Source organism: Triticum dicoccoides, chromosome 7A (genome assembly GCF_002162155.2).
Source record: "Triticum dicoccoides isolate Atlit2015 ecotype Zavitan chromosome 7A, WEW_v2.0, whole genome shotgun sequence".
NCBI lineage: Eukaryota > Viridiplantae > Streptophyta > Magnoliopsida > Poales > Poaceae > Triticum > Triticum dicoccoides.
The window spans coordinates 678,083,830-678,095,152 of NC_041392.1; the positions used below are offsets into that span (position 1 = coordinate 678,083,830).

The 11,323-nt window shown below is 44.8% G+C and overlaps 1 protein-coding gene across 1 annotated transcript; it reads left to right on the plus strand.

Moving 5' to 3' along the window:
* Positions 1–4,304: 4,304 nt before the first annotated feature.
* On the plus strand, positions 4,305–8,755 carry LOC119330922 (phosphoglycerate kinase, cytosolic-like). The gene is made up of 7 exons (XM_037604059.1): positions 4,305–4,454; positions 4,542–4,754; positions 5,512–5,589; positions 5,687–5,947; positions 6,073–6,390; positions 8,056–8,214; positions 8,309–8,755. The coding sequence occupies exons 2-7, from the start codon at positions 4,560–4,562 to the stop codon at positions 8,501–8,503; spliced, it is 1,206 nt and encodes a 401-aa protein (XP_037459956.1). The 5' UTR covers positions 4,305–4,454; positions 4,542–4,559; the 3' UTR covers positions 8,504–8,755.
* Positions 8,756–11,323: the final 2,568 nt, after the last annotated feature.

Here is an 11,323-nt window from a genome sequence, read left to right on the forward strand (position 1 = left end):
GCAAGCAGCCATCCTAATTAACAATTGGACCTTGATCGGTTAGAATTATTTGGTTCCCATGAGACTAATTACCTGCAGGCTGCAGCTTCGTGGGTGCAGATCGGTTGTGCGGAGGCGGCCAGCACGCGAGTATCATGGTGGACATACAGCCAGTTTCCGATAAAGACAGACTATCCTGTTTAATTAGTACCTTGGCGCCATCTAGACCGTGGCGTGAAGCTCCCTAGACACCTGTGAACGTGAACCACGAAGGGAGGGAATTTACTGGCTTCTCTGGCTCATGGATCGGCGGCCACGCGCGCACGACAGAGGAGGGCGGCAGTGTACGTGTGGCAGCAGAGGAGGAGCGGCCGCCGCCGGCCTGCGCTTGCGTCCATCAGAGGAGGAGCGGCCGGCAGCGGTGGTTCGAGCTCACATCATGTGCGGCGGCAGCGGCGACCGGCGCTCGTGTCCTTCAACAGGGAGTGATTGTTGGAGGCGAGAGACGGGGTTGGAGGCGGCAGCCTCCAGCAGGACCCGCGCTGTTGGAGGTGGAGACTTGGGGTGGCGCCCGGAAGATTGGGGGTGGGTGAGGAGTAGGAGGATCGGCGGCGGCTCGTCCGTGCGGCATCTGCGGCGGCTGCTTGTGTCCGTGAACAGGTAGCGGGTGCACCGTGTTTTAGGAGGATTAGCAAAAAAAGCCCAACATTGCAACGGGAGAAAAAAATACTGTACGCTTTTAATTTTTTATTAAAAAGGTCTATAATCTGATAATGTATAGTTACGGCCCAAATAAAGATGGTCTTAACCTATAAAAGCGCAGTTTAAAATTAACAGGTGTTCTATTTCAACACGGCTTGCATGTAAATTTAATCCATATAAAGAAACTGGCAAGTGATCATGCATTTATTCATGTCATGTGCAGAATGGTGTTGTTACGGATGAGTAAAGAAAAACGAAAAAACAAATGATGACACATGAGCACACAACGGAGACATGTGTGCATAAATGGCAGTTTTAATTGCCAACTTAGGGTAACTAACACTTTTTTTCACATGCATATTTTTTAAATACATGAAGAGTTGTTAAAAAGGTTGTTAAAAAGATACATGATTTTTAATCATAAAAAGAGGAAAAAAATTGTCTGGAAAAGAACATTTTTGTATGGTCTCATGTGGACGCGGGTACTTACACCCCTATTTCATCACTATTTCTTGCCATACATGTCATAGGCAGTGGTCTCAGTTTCATCACTATTTATATCTTATCAAACTTGTCTTTTATTTTATTTTTTGTCATGCATGCTTTTTTTTTACTTTTTTTCATGCATGTCCTCTTTTTTTCTTCTTATATATAGGAGAATAGCCCAACATCTCATCTTTATCGGATCTCCTCTGCATTTTTCTCTTTTATTTCTTTTATAGCGGATATCCCATCTTTATTGGGTCCTTTTTTATTTTTTGTCATACATGTCCTTATTTATTGGGTGTCTCTAGCAAACTTATCTTCAACTTCATGACCAATTCTAATTTTGCTAAGGTGTTCATTCCTAATCTGAATCAGTACCGGTATGCAAAAAAGACAGATAATGTGTTGTTGATTAACATTGCAGCCTAAATAGTATTTTTAATTGTTAACAGGTAAAATAACATCATATTCAGATTCTACATATTTTTCTAATCAAATTCCATATATAACATGTTAAATTTGAAGTTACGGTTTAGAATATATGAATATTTTAAAAAAACATTTAATATGTACTGCGGGTTTAATTTCAGAAATATTAGGGGGTTTTCTATAAAATAATAAAATGGACTAAGAATACCTATTTCTTTTATTAGTAGGTAGTATAGATTAGGTTTCTGTTTTCGGGTTGCATGATTGTAGGGTGTTACAGGTTGTGGAATTCCATATTTTTCTCTCCGCTGGAGAATGGTTTTTTTTTTTTTTGCGAAACCCGGTGAAGAATGGTCAGTCAATGTAAATTATTAAGTGCACACATGAAATAGACCAAGTTAAGGCCAGCTGTTAGATTAAGTTAGGTGGACCTAATCATGCGGTGGTAATTGATCTGTGTACTTTTTATGGGGTGCGTTTAAAGAAAATCATGTTTGATTGTTTATTAGTAGTGGAGATGGAGAAAAATGAAACCTTGGACATAATCCCCCAACAGCAAAATACACATGTAAACTGTAGTTTCAAAATTGAGTTGACTGGTGATGTAATCAGAACTAACTAAAGTCGATCTTCCAAAATTAGCGACTTTTTATCATGTATATAAAAATGTTAATCAAGCATTTGAAGAACATGTTGAACAATTATTTGTAAGATGTTGATCAATCATTTGGAAAAATGAAAAATGTGTATAGAGAAAATGTTAACCACGTTTTCAAAAACTGTTAATATTGCATTTAGAAAAAATTTAATCAAGCATTTAAAAATTGTTTAAAATATGTATAAAATGTTGAGAATGTATTAAAAAGTGAAGTTTGTATTGGAAAATTGTTAAATGTATATCAAATTTGTGTTGTTGACATATACCAAACATATAGAAAAGAAAAACAAAATAAACAAAGATAACCAAAAAATGAAAACAGAAAAAGAAACAAAATAAATCCAAAAATGGAAAATGGAAAATAAAATCGAAGAAACAAATGAAAAAAGATTGAAGAAATGGAGAAGAAAATGAAAAATAAAACTGAAGAAAATAGATTAAAACCAAGAAAGAAGGAAAAGGAAAAAAACCTATGAAACGAAGAAAGAAAGGAAGAAAAAACGGTGAAATAAAGAAAATGCACCAAAACCTGAAAATCCGGTTTATTTACTTCAAGTAGTCGGCGACCTTCGGTTGAAACATGAAAAGAGCGATGGATTACTGGCTGGAAGCGCAGCGAAGGAACCAGGAGATCGACGCATCTAATCCCACACGCTCCTTTGTTGTTCATGTCATTTATTTAGGACGCTGATAACGCCCACATATATGGTGGGAGTAATATCCGCACACACACTATGTATGATATAAGTAGAAGGCAACCCATATGGGTCATGTGTGGGTGAACATTAGAATTGCGCACACGTGTGGGCGCACGTACTTCGTGTCACACGCCTAACAAATACTACTCATCCGCACCCCGCGCGTGTAGAACGAAGAAAATATGCCCATACGTCCTGGCGTAGCTATGTTAGTTACCCGCGGGATGACGCTTTAGTTGCCCCGGGAATGGCAACTTTAGTTATCCGGGATGACAAATATAGTTGTAAAAACATGTCAACTCTCTCTATTTTGGTTAACTATAGTTGTCATGTCTAATTAATGGTAGTTTTCGCGTGTAATCAAACCATAGTTGCCGTGTGTGATTAACAACTTGCGACATGTGATCAAACAATAATTGTCATGTGTGTTACGTAGTTGCCACGTGTGGTCCAATCATAATTGCCATGTATGGTTAATCATAATTGGCATGTGTGTTTACCTGGTTGCCACGTACGCGCAACTGCAATTGCCATCTGTCAACAAACGATAGTCACCATGTGTGTTTACCTAGTTGTCACGTACGCACAATTGCAGTTGCCATCAAACAATGTACGAACGTCGTGTGGGCGAAGAGCAGTTAGCCCACACACACGTGGAGTAGGTGGTGAATGTGTTGGCAGAAACTGGTTCGCTATACGACGCAGCTGGCAACCGCGTGTTGCGGGTCGTGTGGGCGAACATTCCAACGCCCACACGCACGATGATGCCAATGTGGCATTGAAAATCTAACAGATTCCTTTAGGATTCATGCAAGATAGAATCAACGTGTGTGGGCGAAGTGAAAACTTGTCTCACGTGTGAGTGTTATCATTTTTTTCCGCAAATGGTGGATTTTATTAACTTAAAATGAAGCATCAAGAAGATACATAACACAATGAACATGCACTCCACCTCTGCATAATTAGGATGCACACAGCCAGTACTAACTCACACACGAAAACACGCCAACTAGTAAAGTCATATAAGACCAAAGCTATTTGTAGACGAGGAAAAAAAAGAAAAGCCCTAAAGTGATCGAAAGAGTGATCAGCAAACTACAGTAATGACCATATCCGCATCAACCATCTCATGATACCACATGAACGATGAGATTTTTCAACAGCAACGTCGATGCAATGACGATGGCATTCGAGTATGAGCGTTATCATTTGGGTTTATTTATTCAAGAGCACGATTACGGGCCGGACCAGTAACGACGACCAGAGAGAGAACTATCGGTCTCGCATGACGCGAGATATAGCGCTCGCGCCTTGAGCGCTGGGGAAGCGAGCGAGCCTGCCCGGCACAGCGCCAAAAGAGAAGAGAAAGGCAGAAAGCTCAACACCTTCGCGTGCCTTTCCTCGATCGTCTACAATCAGTCAATCACAGCGCCGCTACCTTTCCTCAACTCCACTCCAACCAGCGACTGAAATCACCGCCAGCCCGACCGATCTCCGGCCCGGTAAATCTCCCGTCATCCGAGCCCATCGACGCCATGGTAATTCCTCTGCGGATTATTCTGATGTTCACGGCGTCGGATTTGGTGCAGGGGCCAGGGAGGGAGGAAATGCCGACCAAGAGGAGCGTGGGCACCCTGGGCGACAAGGACCTCAGCGGGAAGAAGGTGCTCCTCCGCGCCGACCTCAACGTGCCGCTGGACGACGGCCAGAGGATCGCCGACGACAACCGCATCCGCGCCTCCGTGCCCACCATCAAGTTCCTCATGGGGAAGGACGCCAGGGTCGTCCTGGCCAGCCATCTGGTGAGCAAAGCAGAGCACACCCTCCTCGATCCGTGCCTGCGGCCTTTTACTGACGAGTTTGTGCGGCCTGAGCTGAGGGTGTCAGATCGGGGGATTCAGTGTCAGACTCAAGTCTTCTGTTAGTCCACTAATCTCTTGGGAGTGGGTGGGTGGGGTGGGATAACGAAGAAAAGAAGAAAATTCTTTCAGCTAAGAACTCTATGTGCCGTAGCCTGTTAGTCTCGTCCTTATAGTAAACCTTATCATAACAAAAATAGTGAGAATTAACTTAGAATTTCATTTTCTTGAATTGTTCGGTACCTTACACACAAAACAGAGTCCTCTGTCCAGTTCATGTGAATTGCTTTTGTATATGTCGATTAGTCATTTATAGTAATATGTCAAACAATTTGTTCAAGTGCCTCCTTTTCTATCCAGGTGGTATATGTGTTTGAGTGTGAGCTAATTAACTCTTCATAGACTTTCCAATATGCGATTAGGCTTCCACATTTTAGTGTTAAACCCTGCTTATTTACTTACTATTTTTTTTCTAATCTTATCGATGATGTGTTACTAACTAATTGATGAATGGAAATATGAGATGGCGCGGAGCTGTATGATGAGAAATGCTCAGAGCTCATCTTCATGCCACTTAACTGGTTTTTTCACATATTGTGAATTTGAGCACTAAAAACCAACCCGGAACAACATCTTTTTTCAGAACATAAAAGTATAGCAAAAACTAACATTTCTAATACTAACGTTGTTGTCTTTACAGGGCCGTCCAAAAGGGGTCACCCCGAAGTACAGCTTGAAGCCTCTTGTTCCCCGCCTGTCTGAGCTTCTTGGAGTCGATGTACGTTATAAGAACGTAACTCATGTTTTCTTTACATATTATAAAACCTTGGCTGATCTTATATTTTCTTGATTTGTTCATCATGTGCTTTAAAAAGGTTGTGATGGCCAATGACTGCATCGGTGAGGAAGTTGAGAAATTAGCTGCTGCTTTACCAGATGGAGGTGTCCTACTTCTAGAGAATGTGAGATTCTACAAGGAGGAAGAGAAGAATGACCCTGAGTTCGCCAAGAAACTAGCATCCGTTGCTGATCTGTATGTAAATGATGCCTTTGGCACTGCACATAGAGCACATGCTTCAACAGAGGGAGTTACCAAGTATTTGAGGCCTGCTGTCGCTGGCTTTCTTATGCAGAAGGTGTTGCCCAAGTTGCATTGGTCCATGAATTACTGAAAATGCTCCACTGCTACTATTTACAGTATTACAACAATTGATGCCATTCTTGAGCTAAGTGTCCTAGATAATGATTATGTTCATTGTAGGAACTTGACTATCTTATTGGAGCAGTTGCCAACCCGAAAAAGCCATTTGCTGCAATCGTTGGTGGATCCAAAGTGTCAACCAAGATTGGGGTGATCGAGTCTCTTTTGGCGAAGGTTGACATCCTCATCCTTGGTGGCGGTATGATTTACACATTTTACAAGGCACAGGGGCATGCTGTTGGAAAATCTCTTGTGGAGGAAGACAAGCTTGAACTGGCAAACTTGCTTATTGAGAAGGCCAAGTCGAAGGGAGTCTCTCTTTTGCTTCCCACTGATATTGTGGTGGCTGATAATTTTGCTGCAGATGCTGAGAGCAAGGTATGATCATTCAATAGTAGTGGCTGTGTATTAGATTTTCTATTCATTGCAAGTATTATTATACTGAAAAAAGGCTTTTGCCCCGCTTTATATATAAAGCAAGCAGCCTCACAACCATTCATACAAGTCGGGTACAAGAAAATAGAAGAAACTATATCTGCTGGAGGCACCAACTGATGCAATACAAGTCATCCTAATTCACTTTCACAAGAACTTACTGTGGAATTTATGTTGGCAGAGATGTAGATCATAACTGGCAGAGCAAGACATGCATGGTTCTGTAATTCTGTCGTACATGTCTGGCATTATCTATATTTTTTTTTAGAAAAGAAGGATGGCCCCCGGCCTCTGCATCTGGGAGATGCATGCGGCCACTTTATTGATTATTCTCGAGGACCTTACAAAGTATTACAACAATATGCCTGAATCCGCCATCTTGGCATCAAATGCCACTACTCCTATCCATATGATGAAGCGGCGCTAGCTGGGCCAAATACCCAGTCCACTCACCTAAGCCTATCATCAAAAGCCAGAAACCCCAACCGAGCCACATACCGGGTCTGGGGCATGAACTGGTCAGACGCACTCACATGTGTCGTCGCCGCCATCTTCCACTGGTCCGTCTTCAGAGCAGATATTGAGGTTTCTACCTTGTCAGGCCACTCTGCCATCGACGCCACCATGACGCCAGACAGCAACCCCCTCCTGCGCGAGTCCAGCACCGTGCATCGGGCGCCGAGTCTCCACTGCACCACGCCGCCGAGATCCGCCGTCATCAATGTGCAGGATGAAGCACCGCTCCATCAAAAAAGCCGCCCACTGGCCCTTCGAACCCGTGTACGCCTCCAAGAATGACGCCCCCAAGGAGGAAACGACACCAACGCGCCGCCGTCATCTGATCTACTGATCTAGGGTTTCCCCCGGAGGTAGCGGATAGAGATCTGGAGCTTCTCCACGGCGATGCCTTCAAGAAGGTAATGGCACAAAAGAGTGCCGCCAACACCGGTCTTGGCATCAAGCCGAGAACTAGGTTTTCACCCGGATCCGCTCAAGGAACCTCCATCAAGCATCGTGTGCACGGGTCGCCACCGATCTGAGCCACCGCACATTGAGCAGGTCGCACCGGTCAGATCAGATCTGTCCAGAGGGCAAACCACACATGGCGCCGACCCAACCACCAGACCCTCCATGCCGCCACCGCCAGACCGAGGTAGGATGATCCAAACGCAGCCAAGGCCGCTGCCCGAAGCAAGGCCAGCCGCCGCACCCGCCACCATCCGCCCTAGACCGAGGCGGCCGCCGCGCCACCAAGGCCAGATCAGGCCGTGCCTCCACACACCGCGGGGCTCCGCACCGCCCCCATGGCGCAGGAGAGAGGGAAGGCCCCCGCCACCGCCATCAGCCCCCGGGCTATAGGCCGGCGGCGTCCTCCGGCGGTGGCGGAGGGAGGGGAAGAAGGACGGGGAGCCCCGGCGGCTAGGGTTGCGTCCCGCCCGAGTCGCCCGAGCGGGGGCGACGCGGGGGGTGTTGCGTTTTCATCTCTCAAAATCTATATAATGTATGTCATGCTGCATTGTACATGGATACAAACTCAACACAATTGTTCATGGTTTGGAATGGAGATATTTGCTAGCTATCATGTACTCATCCTGACACCATTTACAGATTGTTCCTGCCTCTGCTATTCCTGATGGTTGGATGGGTCTTGACGTCGGCCCGGATTCTATCAAGAAATTCAGTGAAACTTTGGACACTACCAAGACTGTCATCTGGAATGGGCCGATGGGAGTTTTTGAATTTGAGAAGTTCGCAGCTGGCACTGATGTGAGTACTCATATCCAGCACATGTACTTTATACAGTGCACATACGTGTTTGTGTTCTGCACTTCTCCTGCTAAAACATGCATTCTTTCTTCAGGCGATCGCGAAAAAGTTGGCTGATATCACAGCAAAAGGCGTGACAACCATCATCGGCGGTGGCGACTCTGTTGCTGCCGTCGAGAAGGCAGGGTTGGTGAGTAAGATGAGCCACATTTCAACCGGGGGTGGCGCAAGCCTGGAGCTGTTGGAAGGCAAGACCCTCCCAGGCGTCCTTGCTCTCGACGACGCGTAGGCTGGTGGCAAGACGTGTTTACCCGGCGTTGCGCCACTCTGTTGTTCATGCCCTTGGTGTGCAGATGCGAGTGTATCCTGAAATAGAAGTAGTGGTTTCTTTGAAGGTTTTGTGAGACGAGCAGTAGTAAATAAGCTTGACTTCCGTCGCAATGGGAGCAGAGTATCTGGCACAAGCAAACCATTATTGGTCGATGTAACACTATAAACTTCTGTAAATTGCATGGCTTGAGCTGTGTCTGTTTTGAGTTCCTTTTGTGCGAGTAAAGGGGTGCGGTTTTCGAGTAGGGTGTTCTGAAGGCCGAGCTCCATGGACGCCAATTTTCTTTTCTTTTTTTGAAAAAAATCAAAACTGAAACTTTCCAGTTTCAAAAAGTTATGAAAATGAATATATAGGTATACAGGGATGTAATGTATATGCATGTAAAATTTCATGACGAAATAACTTAAATTGCAAGCTGCAAAAAAATGTGAACTTTGAGAATGAAAGGTGCAAGTGCTGAAAAGCCACAGGTTTGTTTTTCTTTGTGTAGCTCTCATTTTCAACGTATTTCATCATGAAAATTTACATACATGTACAATATGTTTCTGGATGTATGTTTAATTTTATTTTCAAATCTTTTTAAAACACAAAAATATGAATTTCCAGTTTTTCAAATTCCGCGTCCAGGGAGCTCGGCCTCCATGCAGCATTTTGGGCGGTTTTCACCCATTCGGAATCTCTAGTGCTATTTTTGTGCGGCCTATCAAAACGAAATGCATCATCTGGAACGTCTTGCTAAAGTATATGTCAGACTAGCTAACCTTTTCCATCATTCAAGCTTTTGGTTCTACATGAAAAAGAAATCAAAAAGGATTTCTATTCAACTGACGGTGTCCTGGACCAGGGGGTACTCACCACGTCGTCTCCCGGTCAGTTAGATTGGGCCGAGGACCCCCATGGCCGTATACTCATGGGCCAGTTCGGACAGGTGCCGCATACAAGGAAGATTCCACAAGACTTGGTGGTCAAGACAAGGACTCCTCCCCCACCGGCGTATTCGGCTAGGACTCTTGTTATCCTAGGCCTCTGGTGCATTATATAAACCAGGGCCAGGCTAGTCGATAGATATACAGACAATCATACCATAGACTAGTTTTTAGGGTTTAGCCTCTACGATCTCGTGGTAGATCAACTCTTATAATACTCATATCATCAAGAACAATCAAGCAGGACGTAGGGTATTACCTCCATCAAGAGGGCCCGAACCTGGGTAAACATCGTGTCCCCTGCCTCCTGTTACCATCCGCCTTATATAGACGCACAGTTCGGGACCCCCTACCCGAGATCTGCCAGTTTTGACACCGACATTGGTGCTTTCATTCAGAGTTCCGTTGTGTGATCGGCAAAAGGATCGATGGCTCGTCTGCAGGTCAATTGCGATGCCGGCATCTTCGTTGCCAGCTCGACTGGTCACCTTGGCTCAACTGAGGACCGTGCTCCATCTCTGATCGTCATGTTCGGACGAGGGTCTTCATCAACATCAACTCCGATCTCTATCAATATCATGGAGGAATCATCCATGGAGCTCAGGGGCTCAACGTCAACATTGCCCTCGGACGACCGTGCTGTTTAAGCCAACTTGTATCCGCTGCCACCACCTCTTAGAGCATCGCTTTGACGATCTCTTTGGTGGAATTGTGCAGAATTGAGTCTACAACAACCATGCCAAATTTCGTCGAGTTCCTATGGAGGAATCTCCGGCAATCTACGATATACCGAAGCCCTGTCAAATCTGGACGGGAATCTGGACGAGTTTAGGGCGTGGTCTCCAGCACCTAGCTCGGATGTCCTTTGGAAGATCCAACCGTTGATCGGCTGCGGAATTCCTATATATAACACCCCTCAAAATTTCAGCTCGATCCGACCGTCCAAACTCCGGGAATCTTTCGATTAGTGCATCACTTTTCGGGTATGTTTTCTGCGCGAATACGGATCCGACCCGAATCCATGTTTCTTTATGAACGTGATATGGGACAACCTTCTTAAAGGAATTTTCTCAGAGGGTATTGTACGTTGTTTTTAAACACGTGCCCATAAATTTTTAAGCTTCCTCTGAGTAATCTTCAATATCATACTGGTGTCAAACCAGTCCGGCAATACTGCTCCACGGCTACCGACTTGCACTAGACAGGTCGTCGCCTTTTGATCCGAGCTCAACTACTTGGGGGCTCTTAAAATTTATATATGAGCTGTAAATGTGTTTTCTTCTTGGTCGTTGTCAAAACACGACAGAAGCACAATTTTTTTCTCTTTCAATTTTCGGATTGACACCGAACACTTAATCTTGTTCGGACGTCATGTTTTTACTGACGTTTTTTGTTTTCAAAGCTTTTGGCACTTTTAAACTATTTGTATGTTTTCAGCACAAGTCTCGCAGTGCAACGCCGGACACCTTTAGATATTCGGCAAAAACATTCTCGAATATTGCTATATATGCATCGGTTTCGAATTGTGTCTTTGGTCAATAGTTGGGTTGCCCGGCTCCTGCGCTTGCCTCCTACGTTCCGCTTTGTTCGGCTAGGTGTGCAAAGGTAGAACCACTGCGATTGTGCTTCCAGCTCACATGGTTAAGCACCTCAGTGGAGAAAGCCAAAAACTGACTGTCACAAATAAGCGTAAACTGGTCAGCGATCCGATGACTGTGTTAAATGATGGGTCATTCATAACATTGGCCGAAGTGTTTATGGCTTGACCTCGACTATCGCCGAACACTACCGGGGGCTAGTAACTGGCCTCCCAAACTAAATTCTGAATATTTTGCTCTTACATTAGAGTTGA

Coding starts and splice junctions, on each gene's coding strand:
- LOC119330922 (XM_037604059.1), top strand. CDS start 4,560: ATGCCGACCAAGAGGAGCGTGGGCACCCTGGGCGACAAGGACCTCAGC. Junction 4,755..5,511: donor TCGTCCTGGCCAGCCATCTG/GTGAGCAAAGCA, acceptor TTGTCTTTACAG/GGCCGTCCAAAAGGGGTCAC. Junction 5,590..5,686: donor CTGAGCTTCTTGGAGTCGAT/GTACGTTATAAG, acceptor TGCTTTAAAAAG/GTTGTGATGGCCAATGACTG.